Genomic DNA, 15,336 nt, shown 5'->3' on the forward strand with positions numbered 1-15,336 from the left:
CTTTAATCTTTTGTGTAGAAGGAACATTCTTGTTCCCTGAATCTGCAAATCTTCTGCCCACCATTTTTCAATATTGCTGATGAATTCTGGGTGGGAAAGCCAGATATTCTCAAATCTGAAAGGTCTATTCCTGGGGGTACCTATGCCCTGGATTTCCATTTGAACCGGCCAGTGATCTGAGCCTCCAAAGGGAAGAACTCTCGCTATTATTTCCTTATCTATGAGCATAAGGTCCTCCAAGATAATAAATCTATCTAACTTGGAGGCTACATGAGACTCTCCTCCTCTTTTGTTGTTCCAAGTAAAGAGGCCATTGTTTGTTTCAATATCAACTAGCTTCATATTATCTGTAAAGATTTGGAAAGCTGAAGAGTCTTTACTTAGAGCTCTGGTTCCCCCTTTTTTCTCCGAAAGTGATTTGATCATGTTGAAGTCCCCTCCCATGATCCAAGGTATCCCTGCATGTCTATCCCTGAGATCCACAAGGGAATCTATGAACCTGAGTTTATCATCTATTCTTTGAGGGCCATAAACATTCGTGACTAGATAGGTATCCCTATCTCCTACAGGCTGAATAACCACTGATAAATAATTCCTAGATGCCTCAGCATCTATTATGCCAATTCTTTGGGGGTTCCAGAGAGTGAGTATGCCCCCTGCTGTATTCTCTGCTTTGACTTCTAGAAACTCAAATCTACTTAGCCATTTGCTATGTATTTGTCTTAACTTTTGAATGGAACATTTCGTTTCCTGGATAAAAATTATATCCGGAGCTGCTTGTTTCATTCTATTACTAAGCATTCTCTGTTTTCTTTTACTACCTAGACCTCTGATATTCCAAGATGTGAACTTCATACTTAAAGATTTGTAAAGGAGTAGCTGGCTAGATCTTTCATCTTACCTGAATCTATCATAAGCTTTCCACATTCCATCAATAGCTCATTCTGCTTTTTCCTGCCTCTTTTCTTTCCTGGGTTTCTAGGTGCTAAGCCCGGAGTAGTTTTCATCGTTTTCACACCTTCATTACTCTGCCTGTCAATGTTTTTTCCCCCTCCAAACCCTTAGCCTGAGTTTTCCATAAAAACAACTGTTGTATTCTATTGAACTCTTCTTGAGGTAACAATTCTACCCCACCCGTAGTTCCCTGAATCAAGAACCCTTCCAGATCTAGGTGTTCTCTGTCAAGAATCTCTTGTAGCTCATGGTCCTCCAGTTCCATCTCACTCTGGGTCATTTCCTGATCCATCTCCGGTTCTGTATCACTCATCATCATCTCTTTCTGTTTATCAATATCCTGTGTTTGTTTCCGGTTTTCTTCTTTCTCCTTCTCCCCAGGACTTCCTCCCATTGTTTGGTCTTCTGTTATTATTTCTTCATTCTCTTCAAGAACTTGGAATTGGTTCTGACTGACCTGTTGTCCTTCCTTTTGGTGTTGCTTAGGCCCTCTTTTGCCGCCTTTTCCCCTGTGTACCACTTTGTGAAAGTTGTCAATGTCTTTCATTGTATTAGTTTTGCTCTTGTTCTCTACTTTACTGAGAGGGCAGTCTCTGAGTGGGTGCCCATGTTCATAGCGTCTGTGACATCTGAACGGAATATGCTCGTAGTTTACTGTTTGCACCCATTCTTCATCAAAAACCTCCAAGATTACCTCATCCGGCAGAACTCGGGATAGATCCATCTCCACACATATCTTTGCAAAGGAAGTATATTTTCCCCTTCTTGTGGCTTCAGAAGCTTTGACAAAATGACCTAATTTATTGCCTATGGCAGCTAACGATTCAGTTTGCCAGTAATCAAGAGGTAGAGAATAGAGTCTTACCCAGACCGAGACCGAAGTAAAAGTCTCACGCTCCGGGACAAAATTCATCATCCATGGCCACATATAGAGACCTGCTGCTGCGTAAAAGTAGGGCCCTCCTTCAAACACTCTGTCCTTATCCTCAATATTTGTGAATACCACAGTGAAGAATCCCTTTGACCCAAGATGTAGGTCAATGCTCCCTTTAGGTTTCCAGTGGTATTTGATCCATGTTTGTAAAGCTTTTTCAGTGGGCCATAGTCCCATGAATTTACAGATGATAACATAAGTCCGCATGTGATCCCTGTGCGCCTGCAGCGCCGGATCATTTAAAACTACTCTGGGAGTGATTTCTGCTTTGGGTTTACAAGGTCCCTTTGGTCTTTTGTCCTTTGTTCCCTGATTTTTGTCATCTTCCTCCTTGTCTTTTGTGCTGTTATTCTCCTTCATTTTGGTGCCATATTTCTCCTCTTCCATATTTCTTCTTCCTTCCTCAACAGTCCCTCTGACATTTTCTAGAGGTTTCTTGCCCTTGTTAGCCACGGTCTCCTTATAGGAGGGAGTGGAGCTCCCTCCTCTGCGTTCTTTCATGGAGATCAACCCCTGCAGTAATCTGAAACCCTAGTTGTTCGCTCTCCGCTCTTTGCTCTTTGCTCTCATGCTCCACACCTCAGTGGGCTTCTCATCAAATCCTAGAGGGTTGGAAAAATTAATAATCCCCTCATGAGTCAATTAATTAAAATTTCTGGCTAAAATAAATTAAAATGTTAAAGCCAGAAATTTAATTAATTTAGGTCCCAGGAAAACTTAAATTCTCCAACATTTAAAATTTGTGGGTTTTAAAGTTTTTAATTTTTTGAGATCCCCAACCAAAGGAATATTGAAAATTTCAAGATATTTTGAACCCTTGGCTCATAGTAGTTAAGTCAAAGTCAACGTTTTGTGGCAATAAACTCAAAATAATCATTTTTGAATAATTAAAACAAAATTAAAAGTGAAATTCGAATTTCCTCAAAAAGTAACTTTATTTCAACAGTGATGATTAAAAGATCATTTGATCTTTATCAACGGTTGATATTGCTTTGACGAGGATCAAGCCAACTAACCATTGGAGATTTTTTCTATAAATTAGAGAGTTCTCTCCATTATTTGGATCCGGTTTCTGAATCATGTACTTGCTCTAAGAAAACTCTTGTAACTTTTTTTAGTTAATAAAACGCAAAGACTTTGTGGTTTCAGATCGTGGTGTTCCTATTTCGGATTTATGTGGTAATATTGTTCTTAATATTTTGTTTCTTTTATTTGCATTTGCTAGTTAATAGCCTTTGAGAATTGATCTGTGTACAGGTATCTTACATATATTTCTAGGGTTTTAGAATATCATTTTGATTTTATAGAAGTAGCAAGTATCTCTATTTCTTGATGATTTTATGATGATTTTTAAATCTCTATTAATCTAACAATTAGATCTAAGTGTGCAGAAGTTATCATTCAAGTTTTGGGCGTTTGGAGAAGTCCTCAGTTGGACCAACTGACTCTCAGTTTGCAAAATCTAAAAGAGCCCACTGTCTTTTTAATTTCTAAAGTCATTTTATACAATATCTTACTTACAAGATTTTTCTTGGGCTTGTGCCTCTTTAAAATTTCAAATTTATTTCTAAATGTTGTGCAAAATTTGTTTAAACCTAGGGGCTAACTGGTGCACATCCTCTAAACCCTTATCTCTTTCATTGATCTAATTGAAAGCAAGATTAATACTAGCATAAAATTTTAGTTATTTGAAATTTAGCAGCAAATTAGTTTGCATCTTTGACTGCATTACATTTCAAAAACATAATTACTTTTAGAAACTTTTGCATGCTATTTTCTTAATATTATTTCAATGTTTTTTCAGTAATTTTCTGAGTTTTTAGATCAAATACATCAATAGATCAAAAAGAATTAAACTCAGAAATTTTCTGAATTTAGCAGCAGATTTAATTTACATTTTTACTGTTGCATAATTGCAAAAATAAAAGTTAGCTTCAGTAACTTTTGCAAACAAATTTATGAAAATTGTTTTATTGTTGTTCAGTGGTCTATTTCTAAGTTTTTTAGATCAAATACATCAATTGTAGTTATCAGTTTGTCATTAAACTCTGAAATTTTCTGAATTGTAGTTATCAGTTTGTCATTTAAAATTTTATGTTGTTATACATAGAAATTCTGAACATTGCATGGTTACAGGACTGTTGTTTTAGAATATATTGTTGCTTTTAACATTTGATATAAGAGCAAATTACTAGACTGATATTTTATTAATGTGATATGAGTTTAAAACATTTAGTTTAATTTCTGAAGTTCACTTGTTTTTTACATGTTTATGCAAGTAGCACTAATCTAGTTTTACTTATGTACCTAATGATCTTGATTGAGTATTTCATACAAATGAATTTTTGAATTAAAAGGTGTTTTATTCCAGCATTTTACATTTCAGTCCATTGTGCATTACAGTAATTATTTGTGCAGATTTTACATTTTGCAGTGCTAGTATAAGTAAATGCACTTACATTTAGATCCCACCTTTCTGAGCCTTAAGTAACATTTAAGACATATTTCATAAATGACTTTAGGCCTTCATTTAACTAAAATTAACCAAGTCCTTGCATTTCACATAGTTTTAAATTTTGCATTTGCATATGAAACAGTCTAGTCTTTTCAGCAGCAGTTTCTCATCCTTTACTTGAACCTTATTTTCGTCGCAAGATAGTTGACTCCACAAAGCACTGGTATCGCTTTCTTCAAATCATTTTGAATCTTTAAAATCTTGCGCAATTTAAAACAAGTATTGGTTGCTTAGTTATGTCTCCCAAGTTCGTTGGTTCCCAACTAATCTTTCCTTTTTCCATTTCCATAGGGTCTATCCCCCTTAGTTTGCTATTGGGAGACAACTCAAACGGAGTGATTGGGGATCAGTGTAATAGCCCCCGATCTGAGCCGTTGTCGGAGTGCCTAGACATTCTATGCGACAACATTTTTTGGCATCGTTGTCGGGGACCAATTTATTGGACCTTGGCTTTGCGACATTTGTCTTAATCATCTTTATCTTCTCAATCTTTCATCATTTCTTATCCCATCAATGCCACATTTTCTGGCGCCATTATATTTCTTCATCTTTTCATCACCTTATCTTTTTCCTCTCACTAATCCTTTCATCTTCTCTATCTGCACCTTTAGCACCTGGACATTTCGGTTGGTTTCTTGTTTGGGTGGCGACTCCACTTATTCATCCATTATTTCTCAGACAAGAAGCCCTCCCTGATATCCAGTTGCTTTTCGCTAACTAACCTTTTAATATTTGCCTTTTGGATGTTGGAGCTAGATTCATGTTCAAGTGGCGACTCCACTTCTTTCATTTTTTTCAAGAATTTCTGCTAGAAGCTCGCTTCTTGTGGATCTATTGATTTTCTTGAGCAAGGATCTCTCTCTCTAGCATCCATTTGGCCCCTCCTTTTCCCTTTCAGTAAGACATCATGGACTTATTCCTTGTAATTTTGCTAACATTCAAGGTTATCCAAATGACCTTCATAACAATGGCCTTGACAAGTTGCCTTCCTTCCAAGGAAATAATGTGGTTACTGCTACAACTCATCTAAAATCTTTTAGCTCTTGGTTGGGTAATACGCTAGAGGTGCTGACTATAATGATGAAGATGTGAAAATGAACCTCTTTGTTCTTTCCTTAGAGGAAGATGCTCTGGATTGGTTTTTAGAAAAGCCTGATAATTTGTTTAATTCATTGCAATCGATTATTAATGCATTTAAGGACAAGTATGGAGACAAAAGAGAAGAAAGACATCTAGTTAAAGCTATCAACATCATAGAGAATAAAGAAAATGAAACTGTAGAGGAATTTAATAAGAGGTTTAATGGTATTATTAAAGAATTAATTCAAGATTATAGACCTCTTGCCAGGTCTCTTTTGGATTTTTATGTTGATGCCTTTGATGTTGATACTTCTTATGAGTTGAGGCGAGCTAAAACTAATGATTATAAGGCTGCCCAGGTTTTAGCTAAGGAAATTGAAAAGGATAAGAAAGCATCTAGGAAGATTGAAATTTCAAGTTTTGATGAGGGGCTAAGTAAATCAAAAGAATCCAATGAATCTGATGATGACCCTATGCAAATGCTAATGCAGAAACTTGAAAGCATGGAACTTAATCAAACAAAGTCGATATCTAATAATGTTAAGGAAATGAGTGCCATGTAAGCTAGGTTGGTCCAAATGGAAAGATCTCAAGCACAAACTTTCCAACCTAGAAATAATAATAATGTCTGGCATAAGAAAGACTCATCTAATCGGCAGAGACCACCAAATCCACTTGAGTCTGTCAAATCCACCAAATCCACCAGCTACTTGAGTCACCAAATCCACCAGCAACTCCTCTGGCCTTGATCTCTCATGTACTATTCTGACTACAGTACCTCACCAGCTCCACTCTGCAATATTCCCGCAACCTTCTAAACCCCAACAACCTGAAGATGAGAGCTCCTAGGCTCTGTGCAATCCTGGCACCAACAACCCAGCCTCCTCAGCCAACTGCGTCAACCCTCCCAACTACTACGTGGCTCTGCGTGAGGCTTCTTTTGCCTTCCTTAGCCTTTGTGCTGCCTCTACCTGGCTCACCCTTGATGACGCAGGCACTGCGTCACCCTTCCTTGTTGCTGCTCTGCTAGAAACAGCTTCTGTCACCTCGGGACAGCGATTTTCTGCTGCTATTGCTCCACTTGGTTGATGTCCTTTAGTCCTCCTGTGATCTGCAATCACGCTTTGATACCATGTTGAAGTTTCTAATTTTACTTAGTTTGAAACCCTCCATACACTCTATCTAATTTATTCCTACCCACTTGTTATTTTCCTTAACAAGTTATTTACAATGTAAATACTGAAAATAAACACTAGTGCATGCTCAACATATTACAGATCAGCAACTAAAGGAAACAGAAACAAACACACCATATGACACCATTATTTTTAGACTAATGTCCCCGGAAAAACCCAATGTGGGAAAACCGGTGCAGCTATCTGAGGGTTTTCTTATTAAGCAATAGCAGAGTACAATATGGGTGTCAAAACTGGCCTACCCAACAGAGAATTTCCTTGGCAGTAATACCTCTCAATTTCTGACAAATCTTCTGGCTGAAACCCCGGAAAATCCTTCCGGCAGCTACTCAGCACAAATCTGGCCCAGAAACCCCAGCATCAGCCTCTCCCTGAATTGCGCCAGCCCCTCTCTGCGTCACGCTGGCCCTACGTCAACCCTAGGATGCCTTCTGTCAACCCTCTGGCCCTCTGCGTCAATAACGGTGGCCTCTCTAAGGCTCTGCACAGCTCCTGGCTGCCTCTGTGTGGCCCTGCGTGAGCCCTAGCTAGCTCTGCATCACTCTCCTTGGCTACTGCGCTGCTCTCCCGGCACTATCTCTGCCTCTCTATCTCTCTGTACGCAAATGCCCCTCAGCTACATCTCCCGATCACTAATTCTATCTCTCTTAACCAACTCTACTCTAGAGAATAGAATGACTGATCACTCTGGTGTATCCTCCAAGTGACCCTCAAGCCTCCTCTTATACTTTCCCTGTTGACATCTCAACGGCCGAGATTAAGTCCCTAATCAACGGCTGAGATTAGATCTGGCTTGATCCATGTCTTTTGGACCATTCTAACACAGATTCATATTAATACACATTAATATTTTATTTTCCCTAAGTTTAGACTTAGGGACTCCATTAAAAATATTAATTATTTTAATATCTCCAGATCTATTTAGAATCTACCCAAACCCTTTCTGGGTATTGGAGATCTCATGTGCCCCAACCTCTCCACCAAATTTCGTGGCTAGAGCACATCCGATGCTACCCAAAGGTTCCATCCCGCAAATCATAGGTCTAGTTCATACCACGACTTCATGACAAACCCTAGTGCTCCAAGTCTTCTTAGGGTTTACTTCACACAAACCCTAAATCTCGTAGCTCTTATATCGCACAAAGAGAAAGACTCCAACACAAGTACATCAAGATTACAAGTACATACTTGAATAGTTCATGATAACAAAGGCTTTCTCCTCCCTTTATAAGACTCCCTTGAGGGAGGCTTGTGAAAATTCCTTAAACCTAGGAATTCCTACTGTAACACTGATGATATTTCTTCTACTTGTTAGATTTACATAAACAAGTTATTTGTACTTTCCTACAGAAAACACTGAAATACATACACTGCAGCCTACACCAATTAAATTATATGTCGAAACAAGAAACTAAACAATAGAGAAAGATACACACAAATGACACAGTTGTTTTTGGACAAATGTCCCCGAAAAAACCCAATGCGGGAAAACTGGTGCAGCAGATCTGAGGGTTTTTATTATTATGCAGTAGTTTTTTGAATACAACTCTAGATGCCCTCCCAGCAATCCAGTTACAAAGAAATACAACTGGCAGAAGAAATTTGTGAGATTACCTCACTCTACCCGGCAAGTCCCGGCTGATCCGGCAGCTGAACCAACATGTCCCCGGCTATTTCTGCATTGCCCCTGCATGGGCCCAGCATTAGCTCAACTGGAATCGATTTGCTCTCCCAGAGCTCTTACGTCAACCCTCCCAGCTCAGAACGTCAAACCCCAGCAAATTTTCAGACTTTTGCTTGGAGGACTGCGCTACCTCTGTGTGAGCCCTTCTGGCTCAGTGTCAACCCCTCCTGGATCCTGCGCTGCCTCCTTTTGGTGTCTCTCTGCCTCTTTGCTGCGTATCCTGGCTCAGAGAAGACTCTCCAACCAAACTATCCCTGCCCCTCACTGCAAAAGCTCACTGTCAATATTCTCTCAGCAGCTAATTTGCTTCAGAAAATCGAATTTCTGAACTCACTCCGTGTGTCTTTCCAAATGACCCTCAAGCCTCCTTAAATAATCTCCTCGTCTTCTTCTAGAAGTTACACCCACAGTTTATATTAATACCCTTTAATTATTCTATTTCCTAAGTTTAGACTTAGGGTCCCATTAAAAATAATTAATTATTTTAACAAAACTGTTTCTGGGTGGAATTTCCCAAAACGCTTTCTGGCTTCTTTGGAGTACATGTGCCCAAGCCTCCTTGCAAAATTTGAGACTTAGAGCACATCCAATGCTACCAGAAATCAACACTCCCTCTTAGTGAGGAATGTGCTCTAATAATGCACCCTGCTGGAGCATCACTCTGTTTTGTAACATCTCCCTCTACGCTACTGATGTCTGACATGCTGTCTACCAACCTCTGCGCAAATACTGCATTTGCACTGTTGCTGACCCTGCCACTGTCAACACTGCATCTGTACTGCAACTCCCTCTGAATTTCTGCATTCGTGCCACTGCTAACACTGCCACTGCCAACTGCCCCTACACTGCAGACTGTTGTTGCTACTACATTAGCGATGGAAAAAAAATCCCAAATTATTGAACTAACTGTGTTCAGTGTGATACCATGTGAATGTTGGATCCTGACTGCTGCTAATCTCTGCGCTAACCCTTTGAATCTTCTGCGTTGTTGTTGGCCTCTGCTCTGTGCCATTTGCACTGCTGCCAACTCTGTGCTGCGTTGTTCAGTCTCCGGCGCTCCTAGCCATTACAACTGTCTCTCCAACACTCCTCAACACCATCCAACACTAATCCATCATGCTACTCTTGATCTAGGCTACCGTAGCAAGGAATTGATCCGAGAGGTGGGTTCCTCAAGGATCCTACCCATCTATAGTTCTTTCGAACTACAGCTCCAAATCAACCCACCTCCCTCCTAGAGGTATCTCAGCTGTCATGGCGAACTCCTCCTCGATCTTCACAAGTGCAACCTTCGAATCGTGCTTCTCATCTTTGTCCTTCTTCCTGAGAGGACATTCTGTTGCATAGTGACCATCTCACCACACCTGAAGCACTTTATCTTTGAGACGTCCTTCTTACGTCTTCGCTGCTCCTGTTGCCCCTTCGATGCAAGGGCTACATTCTCCTCCTCCTCCTTGGGCTTCGACCCACTACTGCTGCTTCCGTCAAGCTTACACTTGACTAGATCTCTCCTCAACTCCTCTTGCTTAAGAGTTGCCCACATCTCATCCCAATTCGGCAAAGTCACCCTGCCCAGGATACTTTGGACAAAGACTTGCCACTCATCTGAGATAGAATTGAGGGTCAGTCTAACCAACTCGGAATCTTGAGGTGTAGACCCCACAGCTGATAACTCATCTCAGGTCTCCTGAAGCTTCGTGAGGAACAGATCCACGTGCTCCCCCTTCTGCATCTGAGAAGATCTCAATTTCTGCTCAAGGTACATCTTTCGTTGCTCAGAAGATCCTTGATACAGTGTAGACAACACATCCCACATCTCCTTAGCAGTGCCTCTGCTAGCGATGTGACAGACCACATGATCCTTCACTGCGTCAAATATCATTCTCTTTGCCTTCACCATTTCAACTCGGTACTTCTTTAGCAGATCTGCATCTGCAGGCACAACCACCACACTATCGACATATGTCTTGAGAGCATGCTCATCTAGAAGGAATGACATTCTTGCCTTCCAGATGACATAGTTGGATGCTCCGTCCAATCTATCCTAATCTCTCAAGCCACTGGTTGCCATTTCTACCACGAAAAACTATCGAATTGCTCCTCTTCTTACTGTTGTTGCTCAACCAATAAGAGAACGGACTTCTCGCCAGGAAATCTACTGAGGAAAAGTTCCCTCACTGTGCTTCTCTTCTCTTCTGACGTCTTTCTGCCCAGCAAAACGGCCTGCAGAAAAACTGTAGCCCACCAGCTCCTCCTCACGTTGAGGCTTCAGCATTGCTCCCTCTGCCACGACAAGATTTCGATCAAGAAGCCCTTCTCTATGTCGACTCACTCCAAGAGAGACTACCTCGCAATTCAGCCCTCCAGCTAGGACTGCACAAACCCTCTAGGGTTTCGAACTGCTACCTCTTCCAACTATTTCGATCTCCCTCTTCTACTCAGCGCTGGGTTCTTTGGCACTGTTCTTCTTGCTTCACCTGCAATAGCTCTAATACCATGTGAAAATTCCTTAAACCCGAGAATACTGCAACACTGATGATATTTCTTCTACTTGTTAGATTTACTTGAACAAGTTATTTGCAGTTTCCTATGGCAAACATCGAAATACATACACTGCAACCTACACCTATTAAATTATATGCCGAAACAAGAAACTGAACAATAGAGAAAGATACACACAAATGACACAGTTGTTTTTTGACAAATGTCCCCAGAAAAACCCAATGCGAGAAAACCGGTGCAGCAGATCTAAGGATTTTTATTATTATGAAATAGTTTTCTGAATACAACTTTGGATGCCCTCTCGGCAATCCAGTTACAGAGAAATACAACTGGCAGAAGAAATTTGTGAAATTACCTCACTCTACCCAGCAAGTCTCAGCTGATCCGGTAGCTGAACCAACGTGTCCCCAGCTATTTTTGCGTTGCCTCTGTGTGGGCCCTACATCAGCTCAACTGGGAATCGATTTGCTCTCCTGGAGCTCTGACGTCAACCCTCCCGACTCAGAACGTCAAACCCCAGTAAATTTTCAGACTTCTGCTTGGAAGATTGCGCTGCCTCTGCATGAGCCCTTCTGGCTCAGCGTCAACCCCTCCTGGGTCCTGCGCTACCTCCTTTTGGTATCTCTCTGCCTCTTTGCTACGTATCCCAGCTCAGGAGAAGACTCTCCAACCAAACTATCCTTGCCCCTCACAGCAAAAGCTCACTATCGATATTCTCCTGGCAACTGCCCAGCTTTAGAAAATCGAACTTTTGAACTCACTTTGTGTGTCTTTCCAAATGACCCTCAAGCCTCCTTAAATAATCTCCTCATTGATATTCAACAGCCCAGATTAGAAGCTAATCAATGGCTAAGATCATTTTTGCTTGATCCTCGTCTTCTTCTAGAAGTTACACCCACAGTTTATATTAATACCCTGTAATTATTTTATTTTCCTAAGTTTACACTTAGTGCCCCATTAAAAATAATTAATTATTTTAATAAAACTATTTATGGGTGGAATTTCCCAAAACACTTTTTGGGTTCTTTGGAATACATGTGCCGAAGCCTCCCTGCAAAATTTGAGACTTAGAGTACATCTGATGCTACCAGAAATCAACAAGGCCAACAACAAAAAAGTGCACTAAGTCCACACCAATCTAGCCTAGGTCACTAGACTAAGTCCAGAAGTGGAGTGCTCCTCTAACAAAAGAGTACACATGCCATTAGATGGATGGGCACCACCTCCCAAATGGACCACATTCCATGCGCTTGACTCTGCTACTGACTGAGAGTCATAGTAAACCATCCAATTGTGAGCCAAAGGGGAGAGCATAATGTATGAGCTACTGAACTGAGTCCCTCCATAGTCTGGTATTGTACTATGATGTAAGAGATTTATATAGCTGAATGCACATAGTCTCTCCAATATGGAATGGATACTATAATCCTCCTGACTGTATGATATGAGGATCCAACTGATGATATCCCTCCAGCATAGCTGGAACAGAGATATGTTGCATGATGACACATGTCCTCCCTGTAACTGCTGGCACGAGGACAAGAGGGAAATATGTTGACTGGTACTAGGCTCATGTAAGTGTTTACTTACACTTGCTCAATCCATCTCCACAGGAGTAGGTCATATCAGTGTAACTAAGCCTCCACATGTCAAACGCTCCTCATCACAAGGCTACACACTCTCCATGACAAGCTCCAACGCTCCTCCACTTGTGTGTATCTAGGTCCACAAGCAATCTTCAGTGGAACACCCTCCAAGCAAGACTCCTCAGGCCATGCGCTCTACCTCGACCCATGTGCGACATGATCCCTACGCTCCTAGGGCCAAGCACCCTTTCTCCTCATGTCTAGCCCTCCTTCATAAGATAGCTCAACCTCCTAAACCAAGCACCCATCATCCTCAACATGTCTCTATCTAGAAAATGTCAACTACCATATAAAGTCTAGACTACTAGGGGCAAGCACCCTTTCTCCTCATGCCTAGCCCTCCTTCATAAGATAGCTCAACCTCCTACATCAAGCACTCATCCTCCTCAACATGCTTCCATGTAGAAAATGTCAACTACTATATAAGATAACTACCTCCACAAGAAGTATTCCTCCTCTAGCACATATCTTGAGGAAACGCATCCACTTATAGTAAGCGCTCAAAATGTCAATCAACCAAAACAATTTAAGAAATTAGCATACAACAAGAGGCTAGGGTTTCACCATGCACTATACATCACATGAAACACACCCATAACATGGTCTAAACACTTTTCCAGCAACCAAAAGGCTAACAAAATCTAACATTCAGAATGAGAAGAGAAAAAATTCCTCTATTAGGAACAACACAAGTGGAGTGTTCTACTCCTAAATATAAAAGAACCAACTAGAAATTTGGAATAGAACATGTATCCTCTTGCAATAGCACAAGTGGAGCACCTTCCTCATAAAGAGTACACTAAATGCATGAAAGAAAAATGATTGTTGCTAGCTTGCATTGCGTTCATTGCAATTAAATTCACCCAGGCCATTTTAAACTTGTCAGGAGAAACTTAAAAGAATCAATCTTAATTCACCTACCTCTACAAAATGGCTTTCAAATTGACCAGGATGTAGTCATGTTTATTTTTCCAGAATTATGATGTGTTGACTTAGAAAATCACTTTAGGAATGCTGCGGGATTTGTCTTTTCCCAGCAATAGTAGGAAAATGAACCTTTCTTCTTTTAAATCCAGTGATTTCTAAAATCAATTCTCTCTATTTTTTATTTCACTGTTTTGTTATGGACATTCATTTTTCTGGCATTCGTCGGACAGGTGGCCAATACCAATATTGGACAAATATAAAAGAAAAGTTCTCCGGCACTTGCCCAAAAGCTTTTATCGTAGCATATGCCCTTAAATAATGCCGGAAACCGTACTTTTCCGGAGCTCATCGGAAATATAATCCCTACGCGTAGTCTAACTATTCGATGATTTTGTCCCTTTTTAGGCATATTTCCAGGCAATGTCACCCCAACTCGGCAGGGATTTTTTCTAATGGTAAGTTTTAGCCGTGTAATATGAAGAAAATGCTGAGAATTTTTCAGGACACTGAATCCATTTATGAATTAAAAAATACATTTATTACTTTTTTTATTAAAAAAATACATTTTAAATAACAAGAAATTATAATCTCCTTATAAAATCACAATCTCCCTAAAAATTCATCTATAAATTTGGTTGTATCACAAAATTATGGTGAAAAAAGCAAAAACCAAATCCATATCTGGTGCCGCCAACTGCTTTGAGGAGGATGTTGGCTGATGTCTTCCTTTAATGTTCTAAAAAATTTGCATATTATAAGCTGCTTCACTAAAAGCATTACGAGCTGCTGTTACCTCTGGAACTAATTGAACGCTCTAGCTATTGCAACTAACAATAAGAAGCAGACTCACAATAAATTAAGCAGAATTCCAATGTGTGAAGTTAAAGTGGTGACATACTGGGGTAAAACCTTAATAATGGATAGCATAAATAACAAATTTAAGACAGATAGAGTCACAGACCTTCTCACTCTTCTTAGCAGAGGCTAAAATATCCGCTCCTCCACTTTTAGCGACATGACAAGTAAATGCAAACCATTTATTTTCAATTATTCGCCAATCTGATAGATCGCAAGCCATTAACGTGCGTGGAAGATAACGGCGAACTTGCGAAAGTGTCGTGACTGCCTCCATTCGGTATAAATTCTTCTGCTAACTTGCCTAATTTTTGGCAGTTGAAAGGTTGGACATGTCGTTGCCGGCCATGTCTATAACCTCGTGCGCTGCAGATTGCTTTCAAAAGTTTTGAATTCGAAGGAGAATGTCGTAGAAGCCACCAGAGTCTTAAGAGTCTTGTTCGGATGGTTTCCTTGTTAATATATTGTGGATTTTAAATTTTACACAACAGATATTTAAACAATACACCGTATTCTATGATATGAACACGCGGCATCGAAAGAACCTTGATAAATGACCGTACTTGATAGATGAAGTTAATATTGGAGAGTATAGTTGGTACTTAAAATAAGATTATAATCTAATTTATATAAAGTTATTTAAGTTATTTTGGGTAATTTATATAAAGTTATTTAAGTTATTTTGGGAGGAAAATTCAATGTTTTGAAAAAAAAAAAAAAAAAAATAACACAAGAAAATTGCATTATCCTCAAAATAATGTTGGGGAGATCAATTTAGAAGGGGAATAGTGGTTCTCAAAGTCTCAATAGCCATGAGTTAACAAATAGATGAAGTTAATATTGGAGAGTATAGTTGGTACTTAAAATAAGATTATAATCCAATTTATATAAAGTTATTTTGGTTAGAATAAGAGGAAAATTCAATGTTCTTAAAAATTGATTAAAAAAGAAAATTAACACAAGAAAATTGCATTATCTTCAAAATAATGTTGGGGAGATCAATTTAGAGGGGAATAGTGGTTCTCAAAGTCTCAATAGCCATG

General features: G+C 39.8%; 1 protein-coding gene across 1 annotated transcript in view; it reads right to left on the reverse strand.

The window, feature by feature from the left end:
* LOC149231270 (pentatricopeptide repeat-containing protein At4g21190-like) overlaps window positions 1-14,753 on the reverse strand; it is a 262,019-nt gene extending 247,266 nt beyond the window's left edge. Inside the window, exon 1 of the mRNA XM_089381589.1 lies at window positions 14,400-14,753. Within this exon, the coding sequence (XP_089237715.1) occupies window positions 14,400-14,570 (171 nt within the window). The 5' untranslated portion in view covers window positions 14,571-14,753. The remainder of the gene's footprint in view (window positions 1-14,399) is intronic.
* Window positions 14,754-15,336: the final 583 nt, after the last annotated feature.

This window comes from Pinus tabuliformis, chromosome J (genome assembly GCF_031772625.1).
Source record: "Pinus tabuliformis cultivar Carrire ecotype Pingquan chromosome J, CPIR1, whole genome shotgun sequence".
NCBI classification, from domain to species: domain Eukaryota; kingdom Viridiplantae; phylum Streptophyta; class Pinopsida; order Pinales; family Pinaceae; genus Pinus; species Pinus tabuliformis.